At 47.8% G+C, this 21,909-nt stretch overlaps 1 protein-coding gene across 4 annotated transcripts in view; it reads left to right on the top strand.

Moving 5' to 3' along the window:
- LOC142585677 (potassium voltage-gated channel protein Shaw-like) overlaps positions 1-21,909 on the top strand; it is a 117,941-nt gene that overhangs the window by 47,644 nt on the left and 48,388 nt on the right. For 3 of the 4 annotated variants that reach the window (XM_075696620.1, XM_075696618.1, XM_075696619.1), the window contains 2 exons: positions 10,500-10,846; positions 11,162-12,293. In XM_075696620.1, coding sequence (XP_075552735.1) covers positions 10,535-10,846; positions 11,162-12,293 — 1,444 coding nt within the window. In that variant the 5' untranslated portion in view covers positions 10,500-10,534. Of the gene's footprint in view, positions 1-10,499; positions 10,847-11,161; positions 12,312-21,909 lie in introns of all 4 variants that reach the window. The other variant, XM_075696621.1, reaches the window with a different exon arrangement.

Raw genomic sequence — 21,909 nt, 5'->3', positions numbered from 1 at the left:
TTCGCTACGTTCCTAAGTGGCGAATTCGCGGGCTCTTTCAGGGGCGAGAGAGCGTTAGTGAGGTACTTAAGTTTTCCTAAATGAATGCACGTCCTTCGCACTTAAAGTTGCAATTAGTTAGATGGCGCTGACTTTCTTGCGAGTCTTCTGAATGCGATTGCAGTGCTCCTGCCACACTTTCCTTCGGTTCGTTAATTCACAAAGAAAAGAAACGTAACTGGAGAGGTCTGCTGTACAAGGAGTCGGCTACTCCAAGACCTTCAGCACGGCATCAGCAAAGAGATAAACAAGAAAAGCGAGAGAAAAAGTGAAAGCATCAGATGCTACAGGAAAATAAGTCTTCGAAAGAGAAATAAGATTCCATGCATTATGCATTATGTTCTGTGTACACAGCTTACATTATGTTGAGCGTAGAATAGTGAACTATCGGTGCGCCGGGAACTTCATTTAGATACCACTACTCTCATGAATTCATATTTGTTGCCCTACAGTTGAACGTATCTCTGATGGATAGTGAACCGAAACTTGGAAGCTTCGCTCGGCATTGCGGAGAACAGCGTTGCTTAGCGCTCGTAACAACAGCTGAGCCTGACAACATTTAGACGAAAGGAAAAAAAAAAGAAGAGCGACAGTACAGCAAACGTAACAGCAAAATTATGTCTGTCAGAGGCCCCCGTGCTCATACGTAACCAAAATTTATCCGCGCAATTATTCAACAGGAGTCAAGTAACATACTGCCAGTCCGGCTTTAATCGTTGCGACATGCGAGAACCTCGAGACGGTCTGTACATTGTAATAGGGTGTCACGCTCCTACAGATGTCATAGTAAGAGCGCGCAGGCCTGCACTTTGTCGTTGATCTGTCCAAGCCCACGTAGCAACATCTATTATGTACCATGTATATGTAATACATGTAGCCCATGTATTAGCAACAGACAGACATCAATCATTTCCTTGGCTAGTTCGCCGTGTGGCTAATTATGCGCTCCGCGCCGAGACGCGAAGTACAGCTGCACGTAATCACGGTTTCAACGGTAGTTGGTTCGCAAGTGTTAGTAACAACGCCAAAACAATTGCTTTCCCACGCCAAGAATGCTTATCAGTGCGTGTCCCGGCTTCCGTTGTTACATTTCAGTGCACGCATGTGCCAGTGTTGCTAATTTAGTGAGAAAGTTTCCAAATTTAGCGAGTTCTTAGCCATCTTAATGACAACTTGGGCTGTTTGGTGTCTCGTCCACTTTTCTTGTCACTTTTTCGGTGAAGCGAATAGCTAGCAAATTGCCCTAGTAAGGATTCCCTAAGGGACTTTGGTTAAGCAGAATGCTCCGCCCCTCATATTAATCCAGGGGAAATACGTGTGCCCAAATGTTTGTCACTACTGCTAAAAACACGCCGAAGACCTCAGTAGTGAGTCCTCTGGGAACATTTAAAAAATAATAATTTCGAGCTTTTACGCGACAAAACCAGGATTTTATTGCGAGGCACACCGTAATGAGGGACTCCGTAGTAATTTTGACTACCCGGGGTTCTGCAACGAGCACGTGCACCTATATCCAAGCACACGAGCATTCTTACATTCTGCCCCCTCGAAATGCGACCGCCACGGTTGGGATCGACCCCGCGACCCCAAGCTCAACAGCGCAATGCATTAGACACTTGGTTATGGCGTGCTCGTCAGTTATTTTTCTAAACGAAGTGCTGTCTTAATATTTGATGCCGTTTTAGAAAGGCTGACTTTTTGCCCGTTTTCACTTAAAAGGAGGACTTTTTGAAACGATTCAGATATAAAAAAATGAGCTAATAAAAAAAATTATCACTATCATCGTCATCATCATTCAGCAACTTTTCGCTGCTAAAAACTTCTGCAATATAGCCGCCTAGCATCTCCCGCTGTGCTCAGCACAGTCGTGACATCATCGCGCTCACTTAAAACAGGCTCACTAGACAAGTTCAAAGATCAAGGAGCAGCTCCGAGTAGCCCTAAGTAAGTTTCGGTAACGTCGCCATGACGTGGCGACGTTACCGAAAAAAAAAATGTTTTCTTCATATTGAAATGAAAATAAAAGAACGAGATGTAGTCGCCCTACAATGGTGACGGGTACTTCTTTTCGCATGGCTGAAACAACAATATAATATATATGCAGTAAGAAAAGGAAAAGAAACAACATCATAGGAACAGAAATCTACAGCGCGCAGTCCTACACAACCATGAACACACAAAAGGCACCGGCAAGTCGCACCACAATGAGCTTGTAAACAAAGTCACAAACACGCACACACGCAAGTGGCCGCGATGTAGACTGCGATGAACAGGTAAACAGATTAGAAATAGACAAAGATAAAATCATGCACGCACACAAACTATGACGGACAAAAGTGAGATTCAGAACCGAACATAAAAGAGTGGAACACGTAATATACAAGCGTTAACAATTATAAATAATGGAACCAAGTTGTAATTACATCGTGTGACTATTCAACGCCATATTTATTAAGGATGCCTCTGTCTTAGAAAAAAGTGTCCCGTCCGGTCTAGGCTTCTCGTTGTGCTATTTTCGATGGCCATGGGCCCAGCGTGGGAGCGGCCCGCTGCGCCATAATCGGGTATCTCAGGGCTCAGAATAGTTTTTCCATCCATCGATGGGGCCCGAAATGTTGTGAGTGCGAAAGGTCGGCGAGGATCAATGGAGCGTTGTAGCTCTTGTTCTAGCTGCCGCGTTTCCGTTGCGCGTATGGAGCACTCGAGGGGTAGATGGCGAACATCCTCATGGTCGTTGCCACGGGAGCAAGCCGCGTATCAAGTCCGTTTTATATGCGACACAGAAAATGTTTACTGCACGCTATCCCAAGGCGAAATCGATGCATTAGCGTCTCGGTACTTTTAGAAAGTTGTCCACGCCGTAAAGAATCGATTCCTTTATATTTTCATTGAACCAGGCTGACATACCCAATTCCTTCTTTAGTACGCTTAACATGCGTTGCGTGTCCATTCGTGATAAAGTGATGGGTTGGATTTCTTCATCTTTCTGGGCCGATTTTGCCAACGAGTCCGCTAATTCGTTGCCTGCCGTACCAGCATGTCCCGGGACCCACTGTAATATCGCTTCACGTTTTCTTTCGGTTACCAACGCTGGGCTGCACCTATACGTATACAGCGGCATTCCTTGAGGAGTGCGGGGCGCTCTCTGCAGACTTTAAAAATATAATCAAGCGGGAACTTTCGGTGAAATTGCCCGGAACCGCGGTGTCTGTGCGCGCAGGCGTCGTGGCCGCGTCGGATAAGGGTCCCTGCCCTGCGCCTGCGGGGGCCAGGTCGTGCGCGATGGCTCTTCGGGGGGTCGTCACGACCTCGCTGCTTCGACTCGCTGCTCGCTGAATATTGCACAGGGCGAACGAGAACGGATGCACAGAAAAGAGACAGTAACATTCTAAGGTTCGCGTAACGGGGGTGTAGTGAAAACAGAAATCAAGAGAGGAAGATAGAAAGAGAGAGAGTAAAAAGATATTAGAAAAGACAAATGAAGAAGAAGACGAAAAACAAAGAAGGTGCCAGGAAAGTAGACAGGGAAAATCATCAGTTAGAAAAGAAACTATAGAAAGCTAAAAAATCAACCGAAAAAGAAAGAAAGAAAAGAAAGAAAGAAAAAACTCGCACTGCAGCACGCGAGAATGCCAAGAGCATGGGTGGGCGGCTGGATGTGCGTTCTATTACTACGCTAGCTCTGTTGCGTGAGCTACCGAGAGGTTGCTGCTTGATATTCGGTTCCTTCGCCGTTGCGTGCTCCAGCTTTCTACGCCGGCACTTCCTATCAGCCGCAGTAATAATGAGGCAATTTGCCGGTGCCTGATTGCGCAGCTTGAATATTTTAAACATTCCGACGTCGGCAGCGCCGATGGAAAGTGCACGAAGGCCAGAGAAGGAGGGCAGGAAAGTTGTGATATTTTGTTTTCACATTAAGTGGTAACAGCACATGCATCTGCCACTTAAAACGAATCCTAATGTCTTCGAAGACGCTCGAAAAAAAATGAGTTGACAGCGCATCGCAGCTGCCTATATATATATATATATATATAAGCCAGGCTCATTGGAGAACCTAAGCGGCTGCTCTATTTCTGAACGTTTTCCTGATACTTTCGATAAATTAGCTTATGCAGTCAGTTTAATTACCACCGAGTGACGGCGATGACATCTTGCAAAATCTAGCCAACGTACATGGATAAAAAACCTCGAAAGCTTCTCCGGAACAGCAATGAAGAGAGGAATCAAATCAGACGCGGTTGCAGTCATGCGTGAAACGACTCCGGCCGTAGCCACGGAAAGCGGCGCGGGCAGAAGTGCCTTGCCTGGGTGGGCACTCGGAGCTTTCGTCGTCTCCTTCATGGTTAAGTTTTGAACCCACTGGAGCCTTATCAGAAAACACTTCCTCCACGTGACTTCACGAATACATTATGAGCTCGGTTCGGTTCAGATCGTCCTTATTATTATTATTATTATTATTATTATTATTATTATTATTATTATTATTATTATTATTATTATTATTATTATTATTCATAGAAGTAATAGTAGTAGTAGAAGTAGTACATAAACTTCTGCTACAAGGGTTTATCGTCATCGTTATTGGCATTGAAATATCGTTATTTTACTAGGCAGTAAGTAAATGTGGACTGATCCTGAAGAGTGTACTGCAAGCGAAACCGATTGCACCAATTTTGCATTAGGAATGGTGCGTGTTTTCGATGACACTAAAGCTGCGAATAATGTTGGGACGTAACTGCACCCAATTGGGAAGCTGAAAACGAGAGCTTCCGAATATATATATATATATTGGTTGGCGTCCCCGAGTCTGTTATATATAGTTTATTTACGGCCGCCAGAAAGACGAGAAGGTCCGGTAACGGAAGTGAGAATGGGAAACGTGAGGATCGAAAAATACGTATCGTTCCCGTGCGATGCGTGTACGGCCCGAGAAAAAGCGCCCCGGGGCGCAGTAAAGCGAGAAGGCCACTCTCGGTGCGGCATAAGCGAAAGCCTGTCGAGTAATCGTCGCAAAGGGATTTGGCGATCGTCGACGAACGAATGGCAAGGCAGCGTGTATCTGTTATTTTTCTTCTGACAGCAGGGTGCGAAATAGAACAAGATTCACTTTCTTTTGCCTAACAAATTGGTCACTGCTGGCGATAACGTGGTCGGAATGTGGTGATGGTATCGAATCCATGGGCGATGAATGAGCGCTCTGACACGATTAAGCCGTGGAAAATGCTCGCCTACCGCGTTAAAATAAATAAGAAAAAAGAACTGCTTAATTGTAGGAAATTTTTGGATAAGAAATGTTCCTGCGTTCTTTAGTGATTTGTCATCTCGGGAAACTATATACATTGATCTGCACTCTGACGTGCGTACCTGCAACTTGCTGCTGGTTTTTCACAGGCCGACTGGACGGACTGGGCCAGCAAGATATGCCTCTTGCGCTGCCCAGGTGGCGCTTCGAAAAGCTCGAGCCAATCAACAGCGCCCTGCATGCTGCGGCTATCGGTTTCGGGTAGCTACAGAGTCCGAGCTTCTGCTAGAGAATTCATAGCTCCGCGCTACATCTGTTTCTCTGAGCCGTGCTGTAGCGGGAACTACGGAGAATTACATGTATACTAAAAGCTTTGTTGCATGCACTGCACATCGCAAAGAAATGAAAATACAGTCCCGAATACGTGTGTGGCGCACGAGAAGCAGAGGCTAGGTTCTTTTTTCTTTTTTTTTTTCGCGCTGCTGCTTTCGGCTACAACACCAGTCAGAGTGCGTAAAGCTGCGACAAACTCTTGCGACGCCTGTCCATCCGCTTTACGCGTAGGTAAGAGCCATGAAGCCTGTGCTATGACGCAATCCAATAATTAAGCTAATAGGAAAAGGACTAATTAAACTGCCCCATCGGGACCGACAGTATGATCGGGCCTGCTACGTGTTCACGCAGGAAGGATGCCGTTAGACGGTAAGCCATAGCCTGCTTCTGCAGCAAATGCGGAACTGCCGACATCTAAAATCAATAAATCGCCTGACTTAGTTTCTGTAGTCTGTGCATTCAGGCACACCCGATTGTCAGTGGAGCGCGAACGGCGGGAACGCATTTGTTCAATCGCTTTAATTTGTCAATCCCCTGGCTTGCGCAGCTTAAAACGTCAGTCGTAAGTCTCTCTGCTTACACCGTCCTCTCTGTGTATTTCATCAGCCTAGTTCGTTTCAGGTGCAATCTCGGAAGCACGGTTTTCGTTCTAAAGCCTGTGCCACTTCACCAGGCACACTCACTTCAAGACCTGTAAGGTCTAGTGCGTCGAAGCTTCGAAACTAAAAAAAGAAAGAAAGAACAGCTGCAGCGGCAGTTTCAAAGATCCGAAGGCATTGTCTGCTCCCGCTTTTCACTCGGCTGGCAAACAACGAGGCACACGCCTTGGACAAACTAGGACTCCTGCGAATACAGATACCCCGCTTTCCGGCAGCCGGCACCCAATTAAGGGCATAAAATGAAGCCCGAACGTGCAAACAAAGCAACTGAGACGAGTTCCACTTCTCGGCGACAGGGCAAATCAATGCGTGAAGATGAGACTTCTACTGCCCAGCTAATTTGGCTGTTAGCAAAGAGGGCGTGTCATAGTGTGTTCAACACTCCAGGCCTATGGTAACAAGCATCCTCGCTGATGCTGTCAGCAACTTCATTAACACCAGCCGCGTGCCTGCTTACACGCAACATCGATATGTGCAAGGGTAGCAGCAGGTAGAGGTACGCGGGCAAACGTGCGTGAGCGTTCATTCGTAGGCGCGAAACGCACGCTGTCATCAACTGTTTCAACCTGCGTCCTAATTCCCCATATGGTTCAGAATTATGGAGGGTGCTACCAATGTAAGGAACATGCTCGCTTTAACCGCTTGTCGACAACAACATCTCGCGAGGGCTGGAGTGCGTCTTTAGAACGCCTCAAGGAACAAAAAAAAACCGCGTTTTACAAGATATATGGTGTACATTGTTGTATTCGTACATACCTCGCTAATATAGTTAATATACCATACAGCACCGTAAAATAAAAGCAAACGGAGTTCACGGCAAGCGGCATAAAAACTATAGTTTAGGTTCGATATTTTTGTGCCTATATTCACCCAGTACGACGAGATGACCCTTCCGCATCACTCGCTAGGTGTGTCAACAGGCTGGCGTTAGAAAGAAGCGAGAGACGTTACAAGCACTCTGGCATTTCCGTATTTGCACCACTAATTGCCTCCGCGCAGGCTGCGCCTAGAGCCTCTTACCATTGGCCTAAAGGGTGATAAAGAGTTCGGCAAATCGCAACCGAAGCAAGCGGGAAGAGAGAGAAAGCGAAGTGACACGAAAAAAGGGAGTGAAGAGTCCCTCGTTATCAGTGCTCGGCGCCGAAGTCAAACCGCAAGCGAAGCAGCGAGGCTTTAGGCCTCGATGTTGCAGCATCGAGCCAGACAGCAGAGCCGCCGAGCACTCGTTCCGCCGCTGTGCCCGCAAATTCATGCGTAAAGCAAGGTGTATCCTAGCTTCCCTACCATTCCTCGGCCCGAAGCCGTGCGCTTCTTCTACCGAAGAGAGTGACAGGGAAGAAGGGGAGAGGGAGGGCGCGGGCTTTGGCCATGCGGCGACCTACCGCCTCATCCCTGATTGATCGGCGCGGCGGGCCGACTCGCTCTTCCGCACTGAGTGCGGCCTGATTTAGCGAAAACCCAGTTTGGCGCGGCCGTGCGAAGGTGCAGCCTTCGGTAGAAAGAGGAATGACCAGAGAAGGGAGGCGGCGAAAGGGTTATTCCTCTTATTCGCCAACTCCTCCTCCTCGCCCGACCTCTCCCTCTTCCCGACAACCCCATTTCCCAAACCTCTTGCGCGGCCGGCCGGCACTGGGACGAAATTGTCGGCCGCGGCCAAACAAGCGGTAATGGCTTTTCTCCTTCTCTGCTCGCTCCAGATCGGGGTCTCTCTCGTGGCGTTGTCGAAGGCACGGCAGCGGGTGTGCGAATTCGGAGGAGACCCCGGGCTTGCCGGCGGCCACCCCGCCTTTCCCTTACCGCGTAGCACACGCCCCCTACCGACAACCCTCATTCCTGCCTCTTTGGGAGAGCTCTCTGTTTCGACACCTGCGCTGAAGTGCAAGTGCTCGCCGGCGCCTGGGTCTACGGCACGGAAAAGGGAGCTGGGAGGGAGGGGGGGGGGGGGCATCGATTATGGCGGGGCAGGCGCCTTGCCTCGCTTCGTGCCGCTTTTGTCTCCGTTCTCGGTCCCGCTGTTTCTCGCGCCCGTCCTATAACTGCGCTCCCACGGGATACCAAACACAGGCGCACGACCGCACGCACGTACAGACACAAAGACAGATACACGCAGACATACAGACACACGCGCCCGCATGCACACGTACGCGTACACAAACACGCAAGCACGTAATCTGAATATGCGGTGCGTTCGCGAAATCCTAACCCGGTTGTGGGGCTCGTGTTTGTCTGTCTTTCGGGTGCGTAGACGAAACGACGTTGCAGTTGGCGCGAGCGAGACCGGCATTGTGGATTCGCGGAAAGCTCGGTATTTTTTTGCCCCCGAGGCGCGACAGCGGCGGTGAACAACGCGATTGCCGCGCCCGCGTGGAAATTGGTCTGATGTGCGCCAGCGTCGCTCTGGCGTGTCGTTGGCGTCAGCGCGGGGAACGCTGCAAGCGGGGAGGCGGTGAAAGGCCGACGACAGACTGTAGATAAACACACGCCTGGTACCGCCGGCCTGCGCTCGCGTGTTCGGTGCGTTGCGACTAGTCGTCGAATGGATGTGCGACTAACACAAATGGTGATACTATGTGGAGGTGCTTGTTCGGTAGCCGTGCTAGCTAGGAGCGCGTGCTTTGGAATGGTGACGGTCTCGGAGCACGGCACGGCTACGTGAACGTCGCAGTGGATGAATACGAAGAACGGGATCTCGTCGTTGCGACGACCGCGCGCTAAAGAGCAACATGAGGAGAGCCGTTTCGCATACGCGGACACCAAATGCTTAAATAACCAAAGTATAGTTACAAGGGCATTTGCTGGCTTCCCACTTTACAAAGCGGTGTATGACATGAAACGGGCCCACGAGAATGCTAGAAGTGACTCAAAGGCTCGGTGAGCTTCACATCGAATGTAAACCAGTCTCAGGTTCTACAAAGCGCAATAAGCTTTTGCCTCGGTGCACATTTTGCCCCTACATTTATCCGTTCAGTGGTCAACCCAAGGCAATAATTCTGGAGCGCAGAGTTGCTGTCTGAGCGATCACGTTGCAAAGCGCGAACATGCATAGGGAATCGTAATCGCTGGGGTTCACTTAGGCATTTGAGAATTCACTTAAATGGTTACTAAACAGTGAAACTGAATCAGTTTAGAGTGACTAAGTGTTCTTTCAAAACTATTTTCGTTCATTTGGTGAACAAAGGAAAAGAAAACACTGATGATTACCGGAGAAAATGAAGGCCAGACTACAGCTTTCTTGAGTCTCGCGCAGGAACACCAGCGCCCGTACATCAGTGCGGCGTCACAAATTTCAACTAATTTTCTGTTATGTGGGCCGTCTTCAACTTGGAAAGATATGAAAACGGGACAGGCTGAATCCTTGGTTCTTTGAGAATGCAATGTCATGCTTATTTGTTGAGGCACTATGAACTACGTCCCAGTAAACGCTGTCAAAGTTAATGACGCCACGGTGTGCTATTGGGGAAAGTGCAGCGCGGCGTCGACGCCAGTTTTCGGATTCTCCGGCTTTTCTTACTTACCGAGCCTTCTTTCCGAGTTAGAGTGGCCTCTTTTCCATTGCTAGAACGTAGTTTGCTAATACAGCTTAATAATATTCCTGCTTAGTTTTTCTTTAAGATTAGCGCGTCAGCTGGTATTGTTTACTTACTTATATTTTTAGTATTTTGCATTCTACTCCCATTGTAATGCGCCTTCCCGTGTCCAGAAGCATCAGCAGCAGAACTCTTATCGTCCCTGGCAAATCACGACGCGTATCTGAAGCTCGCTACAATATATCAGGTTGTCGCACATAAAACGGACAAAGAAAAGAAGTTTAATGGCAGCTGCAAAAAGGAGGCGAACAACACCTGCCTGATACAAAAGGAATATGGTGCATAGAAAAATAACTATTAGTGAAAAATACGAGCGGAAGTTAAACAGTACGAGTATAGCAGAAGGGGACATAGGGTTAATAAAGTAAAAGGAAAGTAGTAATTGCAGACTGCAGCTACCGTCAAACCTTGATATAATGAACACGGGTATGATGAATTCTCAGATATAACGAAGTGAATACAAGAGCTTTCTCGACAATATTAGTGTGTGGCGAATATATGCTTATATATAATATCCGCTATAACGCAGGTATTTCCGTGTAAGGTTCGACTTCGTTATAACGAGGTTCAACATTATCACGTCGTTATAACGAGGTCTGACTACTTATTTTTCCCTCTCGACGCCGTTCTCGAATGCAGGTGCCGAGGACATGCCGACTTGAAGGCGCCAGAGCATGTACCACCACGCGAGCAACAGCCGCGGCACCTTGGATGTGGAAAACCGCGTCGTCCTCAACGTGGGCGGCATACGCTTCGAGACGTACAAGACGACCCTCAAGAAGATTCCCGCGACGCGCCTTTCCCGGCTCACCGAGGCGCTCGCCAACTACGACCCCGTGCTGAACGAGTACTTCTTCGACCGCCACCCGGGCGTCTTCGCGCAGATACTCAACTACTACCGCACAGGCAAGCTGCACTACCCGACCAACGTGTGTGGCCCGTTGTTCGAAGAGGAGCTCGAGTTCTGGGGCCTCGACGCCAATCAGGTATACTGCGACGGCACTGTTTTCTATTATCTCTGCATAAGCGCCATTCTCTATATAAGCATTAGCAAATCAATGATCGTGACAGTTCGCCGTAATGTTTCCAAGTGACAACTTAAGTAGCGCATTTCGCAACATGAGCCTAATCTTAATTTCACTATTAACAGAACCACAGTAACTTGACTTCGGGACGTCTTCCCGCATACAAATTGGCGTAAATCATTTATCGCAATGAATGGAGATTAGTTTTCAGCTACCAGCCACATGAAAGAATTGTATTTCTTTAAGCCATCAAACATGCCTATCGGTCGTGCGTAGGTCGAACCTTGCTGCTGGATGACATACACGGTATACAGAGACACCCAGGCTACATTGGCCATCCTGGACACGCTCGACATCGAGAACGAGAAGCCCAGCGATGAGGAGCTGGCGCGAAAGTTCGGCGTCGAGGAGGACTACTACGCGGGCAAGCTGTCCTGCTGGCAGCGGCTCAAGCCACGCATCTGGCTGCTCTTCGACGAGCCGTACTCCTCGCTGGCCGCCAAGGTCATGGCCGTCATATCGGTCTTCTTCATCTGCGTCTCCATCCTCTCGTTCTGCCTCAAGACGCACCCAAACATGCGCGTGCCCGTCATCGTGAACCGGACCGTCACGCAGCGCAACACCACCGCCTGGGTCCTGGACAAGGTCAAGACGGACGCGCACGACGCCTTCTTCTACGTGGAGAGTGTGTGCAATGCCTGGTTCACCTTCGAGATCACCATCCGGTTCGTGGTGAGCCCGCGAAAGCTCGACTTTGTGCGCGCGCCCATAAACATCATCGACTTCATCGCGACCATGTCCTTCTACTCGGACATGCTGCTCCAGCACCTCGCGGCGGACCTGGAAAACGCCGACATCCTGGACTTCTTCTCGATCATCCGAATCCTGAGGCTGTTCAAGCTGACGCGCCACTCGCGCGGGCTCAAGATCCTCATACACACCTTCAAGGCCTCGGCCAAGGAGCTCTTCCTGCTGGTCTTCTTCCTGGTGCTGGGCATCGTGATATTCGCCAGCCTCGTGTACTACGCCGAGAGGCTACAGGCGAATCCGCGCAACGACTTCACCAGCATCCCCGAGGGCCTGTGGTGGGCCATCGTGACGATGACCACAGTGGGCTACGGGGACATGGTGCCCAGGACCTACGTGGGCATGCTCGTCGGAGCCCTGTGCGCGCTCGCGGGCGTGCTGACGATCGGGCTGCCCGTGCCGGTGATCGTGTCCAACTTCACCATGTTCTACTCGCACACGCAAGCGCGCGAGAAGCTGCCCAAGCAGCGGCGACGCTTCGTGGGCGAGCCGCCCGGCACGGGGACGGCGGCCGCGGCGCCCAGCGTGCCGCAGGCGCGCCGGATGAACGCCATCAAGCACCACCAGCACAGCAGGGAGTTTGCCGCAACCAACAAGCCAGGTACTTGACAGGGCTTTCGTGAGTTCCCCTTCCTTCACTCGTCGTTATTTCTGCATTTTGTTTTGTTCGTTCTCCACACCACCTGGCACTATTTCCCAGTGAGGTTCAAGCCCGACTATCCGCTAAACCTTACCAAAAGCTTTTCCACAAAACGGTAACAAAATGCACCAATTCTTGAGGGAAGGAATATTCTACGAGCAGAACCGCCACCTTGAGACGCTGAGGTTTGATCGGTGAGAAAGGGACACAGCGGTATATTTCTTACTCCGAAACCGGTCGTCACATTATTCGCGTTTGATTAATCGATTAATTGATGATTGATTGATAATTGATTGATATTATTGTTTTTGTCGGTAATGGATGCTTGTGGACTCATTTGGTACAGCGATTTTTACGCAGAGATGAACGTTATATGGCGTAAAGCAAAAAAATTGTCGTAAGAACTGATTGAAACGAATGCTAGTATTAACAAAAGAAGGCGCTGGAGCCAAGTCGAAATGGCATTATTTACACTCGGCAATGTAGTAAGAAAATGCCTCTTTGTTTCTGACCAGATGCACTTGCCAATAACGAAAACAAACGTATGCCTTAAATGGGATCCGTATTGAGACTGTTATTTCAACAACAAGATTGAAAGAAGATACTATCTATGGCTGCGGTTAAAGGTCGCCTTCAGTTTTGAGCAAGCAGCGTGCACTGAAGATGGAACCAAAAACAAATATATGTTGAAAGTTTGGTTTGTGGAAACGCGTTGATCTCTTATAGAGTCAATCACAACAAGCACCCAAGCGTCTTTCAAATGTTAAGTACTGCTCTAGAATGCCAGCATAATACAGGGGTAGTATAAAATGATGTTCCGCATTTAATCGTGCGATGTAAGATGAGCACAAAATGCTTAGACGTGGCTATTTACGTAGCGCGACCGCGCTTGCAGCTTTCATGAACTAAGCAAACTGAATTCTTGGCTTTCAAGTTGAATTCAGTTGGAAATAATCAGCTACACTTGACATTAGAAATTCAGATATATTTGCCTTACTTTTTTCCTTGTATCTTAAACACTGATCACCACATCGTACCTAGGCATAGTGATCACATGAAACCCGATTGCATGTAAGCACGTCTGGTGACATTTTGCTTTACGACTGACCCTTACGAGCATGACAATAGCACTTTCCTTGCTCGAAACAATTGTCTAAACTGCATAGTGTGACAGGTGACGGCAACTAACTAAACGATTGGAACGGAACACTCTCGACTCGGGCATTCCGCCCACCTGAGGCTTGCTGAAGCCTCGCAAGAAATAAATCTGTTTCAGGAAGTGAGTTGCGCCGGAGACACTCCCTTTCGCGCTGTCGGAAGTCTTATATAATACGAAAATCGTGCCGTGGACGCTTCAATGCCCGCCGAGCGTCCGCCTTCGAAAAGCACGCTGGATTGCGCACAAAGGTTTCTGCCCCACAGGCGCGGTGTTTGCTTAAGGTGCTTCCAGGATCCTCAGAGCGATCACCCTGTTAGGCTCAATAGATTCCTTGTCTCCGCTAAAGGGAGCCCCTATTTGTTTTGGCTCGAACCTCCAATCACAGTTCGTGTGCTGGGAAAGGAAAACACGCTCTGGCATCGGGGAAATCTGCGATCGTACTTCCCTCACTCCAACCATTCTCTCTCTCTCTCTCTCTCTCTTTGTACTCTTTCTTCGGCACACCGGACGCGAAAACAGGCTATCCACGCATGTTCCGCCAAGTAGTCTTTGTTCTTTCTTTGTTCCCGTTCATTAGCTGTGTTGCGCGCGGCCAGCGAATCACTACGGCGCTTTCTTTGAGAACGGCTGAGCTTTGTCTCGGAAGAGAAAGACTCGAAGGCCTTTGTTCGGAGATGTTGGTCGAACCACCGTCACTTCGTGCGTCCGCAGCTCTGTCTGAAAAAGAAAATGTAATGAAATAAGATCAATAACGCATGACTGAATGAAGAAAAATGAATGCAACTGCAGCTAAGAAAAGAAAAACGCCAGTCGTGGCAAGAACAGCGCTCTGCGGAAGCAACGAAAATAAACAGGCTAACGGCAGGTGCATTCTCCCCAAAGAACACGGCTTCCCACCAGAAGAGAAATAACGGAGCGGGGAGAGTGAAACGCAGAGAAGAGAATGATCGGGAGAGAGCAATGCCGAGGCATATATAAGCAAGTACACCCGGCGCCGGTCCGAAAATATCAGGAAGAATGCCAAGGAGCTGGCAGCCCGCATGCATAATAACACATTAGCGTTCCAAAAAGACGGCGTTCTACGCATATGGCCGGCGATCTTGGTTTTCTTAGCAGATGAAGGAAAGATCAAAACTGTTTCTTTACGACACGGCCAGCGCTTGTAGCACTCGCTCTTTGCTTCGTTGCGTCTCTCTCTAAGCTTACATTTAATGCTTCCAAGTTTGCGTGCACCACATTTGGTCGAGTGCGTTCTGCAGAACTGACAATGTGCTGCGTGCTTTCAGCTAGGAAACAAACACTCAAAGCGACGTGAATCGCATAGAGGGTTCAGCGACCTTTGCGATTCCCAAAGGCCGTGTACTCATTGCCATGAACCTTCGCTGTTATGTACTGCACTACTGCTGTACTGGCTGCTGCCTGTTCTTAATGGTTTCGGAAGCATGTAGGTTACGGCGAATCCGGTGATTGGTGTGACGGACAACATATTCTGCGGAGTTCTGCAGGGTAACATGTGAGGCAATGAGCTAATGAGCGCTGATGCACGCACTGCTCTTCTCTCCGCCCCCCTCCCTCTCTCTCCGCACACACACGCAAGCACACGCTCGTTTTATCACGAGAAAATGCGCTAGAAAGAGTCCTTTCGCAATCAGAACCGGCACAAGTCCACACCGTTCTGCGTAGGGATGATGCGGCAAACAACTCACTGTGGTGCTTCGTCTGCGACGCTTCCTAAATCCTACTCGGCTCTATTTTCTGCCATAAACCTGCTTCGAAGATGTCTTTTAAATGCACTTCTATGATATTTTCTCTAAAGAAAGATCTTCGGAAAGTCAATGCCTCTGTTATCTTTCTTAAAAGTTCAAGGAGGAAATTATGATTTCGCGGGGCCAATATTACACTGGCCTATATATACGGAGAATTTAACATCTGGATAGCCCTGGCCAACGCTAAAGAGGTCCCCGGCGTTCTAAAGAATCGTGTAGCTCGCAAGCATCTGCAGATGCGCTTTTTTTTCTTTTGCGCAGCGCCATGCATTGGAGAGCAGCGCATGCAAGACACGCCCGGTTGGCGGGCTTTCCGCGAGATGGAGTGAACCTTCTTCGCTTTTTCAAGCGGCGCGCCCTTTCTGTCTTTTTCGCCATTTCTTGCTTCTGCTCTTGTAGCCGCAGAAGCCTACTTTCTCGAGATCTCCCGCAAACTTCCGTTTTACGGAAACTACGTCGTCGCCCGACTTGGCCCGCACACTGTAGGGCAAACACACGTGTACCGAGTCAGCGGGTGCGCGCAGCCAGCCATCTGCATACTACCGTTACAGGTGCGCTGGTTGCTCGGTCTGTTATATACTGAGTTTCGCAACGAAACAACAAGCGCTACCTAAGTATCATCACTACAATAAATATTCGTCATCAGGCTCGCACTTAATTCTTTAACCATTATTTTGAATGTATTTGGCTTTTTCTGCTGCTTTAAGTCGAATAGCTGTATCTGGTTGCTTCGCCTGTTTTTCTTTTCTCTTTTTTTTATTACTCGAATGCGATGTCAAGCGAGAACTGTGTGACTTCTGAAGGTTTAGATGCTGCTGTCTGTGGCGGCGCTGTGTCGTGTCTCTCCGCCGCTATACATTTCCTTGCCGTCTGATGCCTGTTCTCGCATATATATATATATATATATATATATATATATATATATATATATATATATATATATATATATATATACACACAGAGAGAGAGAGAGAGAAAGGCAAAAGTAAGAGAGGGAGGTTAACCAGATATTATCTCCAGTTGGCCAACTTCCACCGGGGGAGGGAAAAAAGGATGCTACAGATGAGAGAAAAAGAATGCGAAAAGAAAAGAAACACACACACAATACAGAACTGTTTATGCTGTGGTGTTGGGCTGCTGAGCACGAGGTGGCAGGATCGAATCCGAGCCATGGCGACCGCATTTCGATGGGGGCGAAACGCGAAAACACCCGTGTACTTAGATTTAGGTGTACCTCAAAGAACACCAGGTGGGTCCCCCACTACTGCGTTCCTCATAATCAGGTCGTGGATTTGGCACGTAAAACCTCCTAATTTAATTTTAACTGTTTCTGTGAGCGCTGTCACGGGTAATAAACATTCCAATGCGATGTACTCGCAACCTACTTGTGACTGCTTTCTCATCACTCAATGGAAGCAAAATTTGTTCACCAGTGCAAAGCGGCCGTGGCGTAAAATTCTCTTCCTGTAAACGTCACGAGCGTTGCTTCGAAACCTGCATGCTCAGATATCGTCCTTGCCGTACCATGCCATACAATTCCACACTAACCCCACACGATTCTCAAGAGCAGACGCAGCAATTAAAATTCGTGTGCTTTCGAAGGAAGCCTTAACATCTTTACGGAACACGCCAAGCTTGAAGCACGCACGTCTGTACCGACTGGACCCGTCCTTTCGACTTCGACCCCCATCTGCACTCTCTCGACTCGAGATGACAGTACGTTGCCGACGTTGGCTTGGTGTCGCTTTCACAAGATATTTTGCATACCGAGTCGGTATGGACGAGAGCGCGGCTTGCAGTCACTGCGGCGGCGAGGAGACTACAGAACACGTCCTTTGCCGCTGTCCTCGATACAGCGCGCACCGGCTGTCGCTAGCGTCCGTGTTGGCACGTCTTGACGACAGGCCACTTTCAGAACAGACATTCTTGGAATGCCGACATGAACTGTCGTCGCACCAAAGGTCGGTCAAGGCTTCGTTGACCTTTTTACGTGGGAGTGGCCTTATCGAAAGACTATAATGATCCCGTCTTCTTTTTTTTCACGCCTTTGTTTTTGTCCTCGCTCTTCTTTCCGTCTTTACTTCTTCTTTCCCTCGCCCTAGGGAAGGGTAGCAAATCGGAGGCTTTAACTCTGGTTAACCTCCCTGCCTTTCTCTCATTTGCATCTCTATTTTCCTTGCCTAAACGTAAACATTATATGACAGTAAATTTGTGACCTGTGTGTCCATTACACATGAACATTAATCGTATGAGGTTAGATAAAATATAATGAGATAAAAATGAGATAAAGAATAATACCGCAGTTTTACTAGAACTTTTGTTATAGCACCTAATTAAACGCTTCACTAAAACAGCGCTTCACATACATTCCAGTCTGTGCGCCAGATCCGCATAATCTTTTACGTGACGTTCCGCCGTGTCTGAATTAAACTGTCACAATAGAACCAGTACGATCGGCTCATTTCTGCTGAGCTTAAGGATCTTGGTCCGGATTCACAAAAAGCTCTTATACGATGGATTTATTCGTAAGAGAATATTACAGCCAATCCCGATGCTGGACATATCATTAGCGAAGGTGGCCAGCCAGTGGCGAAGAGCGCTTATACGATTGAAAACATTTACGAATTGTGCCCATTATTTTTCCCCCTTTTTCTTTTCTTTCTTTATCTGCAGATATCATGCGCGCACGATGGCTTTCATTTTGTGTTGAGAAACTATCATAACCTAACTTTACGTACCTGTTTGAATACCTAATTTCGTAGTCGTAATTTAGTGGTAGCGAATATTATGGTGAGTCGCGTGGTGGTGGCGCGTGCAAAGCTCAATAATATATCCCGAATTCTACGATCGACCGAGTAGCTGCTGCACTGAGTCTTCAACGCAAACCTAAAAGACGAAGCAGTCTTTTCCAAGACGAAAACATTTCGTGCTGGAAGACCAACTTAAATCTAAGCATTTACGAAACAACTTCGACAAAGTAGCAGTTGAAGCTGCTTCTTGAGAAGGTTGCAGTTGTGCGTGTAGTTGATCCCTAGGTGTATTTGACGATCTATTATCACGCTCGACTTTTCGTGCCATGTGTGGACGAAAGCCTCTTTTCTTTCTTTAAGTTTTTTTTATTTTTTGGTAACTCAGATATAACCGCTTAATGAATACGTCTACAATGAAATTACAGCTGCAGCGCCTGAATACAACTTGTGCGCGTGATCTGCTTTTCACTCCCTCCCTCTCTCTCGTCTTCCAAATCTTCAGAGCAGGGCCCGCGGCAGTTGCATAATATGTTCGCTTACACGAGAATGCGACCGCAGCTCATTACTTGCAACATCTTCCATGACCGCTGCGTACAGCAGGGATCAAATGAGGAAGTAATCAAGGCGACGCAATATTTATCCATTGTCGATGAAGATAAGTGGCACCTCTGGCTGTTTCGGTCTAGAAATGTTACAGCTTTATGGAGCACATGAATCAAGCGGTCTTCCCTCAAGTAAATTTCTACACGTAACACGTAACAGGTAATTTCTACACGCAACAATATCGACCGCGCCACTTTCCAGGCAGCACAGGGCACGCATGCCCGAACACGTGCGAAATAGCAACCGAAATGCGAGAGCTCTCCTGTCGATGCGCATTCCTGAAGACGTGCGAAAAGCAAACGATACGCGAGAGCTCTCTAGCCAAACTTAATCGAGTGCCGCTCGCAGACTCGTTCCCCTAGCGATTGAATGAAGTAAAATAGAGACAAGGAAAGGCGAGACGCGTGCCACAACGACCAAAGATATAACCAGCTTGAGATGCACGTCGACGCTCCAACGATCTGCGCAAACAAAAAGGAGGTTGGCAAAGAGTGACGCGGAAGGGAGACTGACACCTTATCGAGCCACCTGGCCAGCGTAAGTGAATTACGCACGCCGGCGTTGGCTCTGTTTGCTGAGCTCGACGCGGTCCTCGCAGACAGCCTGGTGCGCGCACGGGCCGTGGAAGCTACGTTTGTGCTGAGGCCAGCTTTGTTCGAGTGTCACAGAAATGCGCCCATGCCTTAGTGAAAACTAGGAAAGCTTCCAACCTTTTTCTATGCAGTGGAAGTGACGTAATCTGTAACGCAGCTCTCAGTCCTAGACTTCGCTGTGCATACGTTGTTGACAAATCGCCTGTATTATTATATTTTTCCCAGAGAAAGAAATATAAATGCCAAGTTCTGACAGTTACTGTTAAGATTTGGTTTCAAACGCGTAAACAATTGGCAGAGAGAGAGAGAGAGAGAGAGAGAGAAAGTATATGGAACAAGGCTCGTGACTGCCACTTGAACATGCACAACGCCCGCCATCACTCTTCAAGAAGAACGGTTACAAGCATAGAAATGAGAGAAGGAAGGAGGAAAGAGAGAAGATGACAAATCCCATATTTAAGGAGTGATAATTTTTAAGTCTTCCGGAATTTTTAAAAATCGCCGGTGGCAGATAGCTCTTGTACTTGAGCTGGATTATTCCAAGAGGTGGACATTACCAGCACGAGAAATCAAAACACATATGCAACTAATGAACTTCCTAATAAATTATATTACGACACTTTTTGCAATTTACAAGTGGTAGCCTGTGAGTTAGAAAGACGGATCCACTTGAATTGAATGTCCAGGATGACACCAGTTTCGACATATTTCTCAAAGTATGGGTCGAGGTACGTAGGCGTTGCAGTTGCTTTTCTGCTTCAATGCATAAAAGAGAATTTTGTCTAAAAACTAAGTGGAACAACAGTGCATGTTTACGTCGAGTTTCATGGTGCATATCAAAAAGTGGTGTCATTCTGGAAATTCATTTCAAGTGGAAACGCCTTGCAAGCTCACAGGCTCTACTTCGCAAATCGCAATATGTGTTGTAAAGTACTTAATCAGGAAGCTAATGAGTGAGTTGATTCATATTAGTTGAATATGTGTTTCGATTTATTCTGCACGTAATATCTGCCTCCCTGAAAAATCCAGTTAAAGGACTAGAATTATGTTATCTGCAACAGGCGATTTCTGAAAATTCCGGAAAACTTGCATTTTGTCACCCCCGTATTCGCTCAAGCAAAAAGAAAAAAAAAAGGAACGGGAAAAAAACCCTGCAGAGGTTCTTCCTGTGACTCGTGAGATTGGGCTGGTAAAATGGTGTTTTCCTTTGATATGAGTATTTTGTCCATACTTTCGTATTTCGAATAATTTATACTTTGGAAAACACATTCATCTCTGTATAACCCTTGTGCAAACCGTTGCCCATAAATTTACGTGGAGCGTTGTCCCCTTTGAGCGTTTAAGTTATTCGGATTTTTCGGATTCTCTCTCTCTCTCTCCATCGCTCGTCTCCTTTCCAGTTCGTTGGAAAAAACTTTTTCTTACAGGTTCGTGCGCATTGCACGTCCGTTTAACGCTTTCCTTGGCGACCTCCTCGACGCTGAACTTGGGTGTTGTGGGAGTGGATGGGCCAATTGTGCGCAGACAGGACTTTCGGAGGCATTCGTGGGCACAATAGGGACTCGATGCAACATACGTTGGCCGCATACATCGCACGACTAGGTCATTAATGAGGAGCGACGTTTACATGAAGCGTATCGCATCACATTTCTGGCACATCGTATTCGTATAAACGGCGGTGATACGCTAGGACGTCGAATCGCATTGATGCGACAGGCGAGCGCAGCTCGAGAAGGAGAATTAAGTCGTCTTGCGAGGTGCATGTAAACGCCGGCGTGTCGCACTGAGGGAGAGAGACGGCTGTCGCCGAGTGCTATCCTCCGCTCACTGGCAGAAAACAGGTTCCAGCTTGTCTCGAACGAAGGGGAATGCGCCACTTCTAAACGCTCTTACATAGTAATTACCGTGTTGCGCTAAAGAATGCGACACGCATGTGTCGCATTAATGTAAACTCGGCTAATGTTCCTTCTGCTGATTCTGGCCCGGAAAAGAAAGATCGAAGAGGCTAAATAAACTAATTATTTGAATTAAATCGCTGCAGAGAGACGAATAAAGAAATATTGGCAGTGTTCCGACTGTCACGGTTGAAGTACTAGCAGACATGAACAGAAGTGATTCCTGTGTAACTGAGTTCCTCTTTCGTTTCAGGAAAGGAAATTGCGTGACATACTAGCCGAATATGTCTTGCGAGAAGACATGACTAAGTCAGGGGAAAATTGCGACTGGAGGGACCGCGGGCAGTTGCCATAATCCAGATCAGCTGTCGTGAAATGGGTAGCTCACGAACCTATTCCAAGCTAGGCCGGCTTGGAGTCTTGAAGCCATGTTCCGCCGAGCGTTACTACCTTTCTGACAGTGGCGGGAACAAAGGCGCCTCATTCCCATGCCTAGAGAGCGGCGTGTAGCATCAGTGAGTGATGTTGTAGCAAATTCCAGATAAACTAACCAACCTGCTTTCTTTCATGCGCTTTTGGTGTTCCTTTCCTTTCTTTTAAAGAAAAGGTCTTCGATAACTTCAAGCTGGTTTGACGTATCTAGGATCTGGCTGCTAAGTTATAACCTGTTAACAAAAGGGGCAATTTCATTTCTTTGGTGTGCCGTACGAGCCCGAAACATGTATCGAAATGTAGGTGTCAACTAGACAAAAAGCAAGGATTAGTCATACAGTAGGTAAGAGTAACGCTACGGGCGTAATTAGTGCCAATA

This window comes from Dermacentor variabilis, chromosome 6 (genome assembly GCF_050947875.1).
Source record: "Dermacentor variabilis isolate Ectoservices chromosome 6, ASM5094787v1, whole genome shotgun sequence".
NCBI lineage: Eukaryota > Metazoa > Arthropoda > Arachnida > Ixodida > Ixodidae > Dermacentor > Dermacentor variabilis.
Note: the sequence above shows the minus strand (reverse complement) of the source record. Positions and strands in the feature narration are given on the sequence as shown.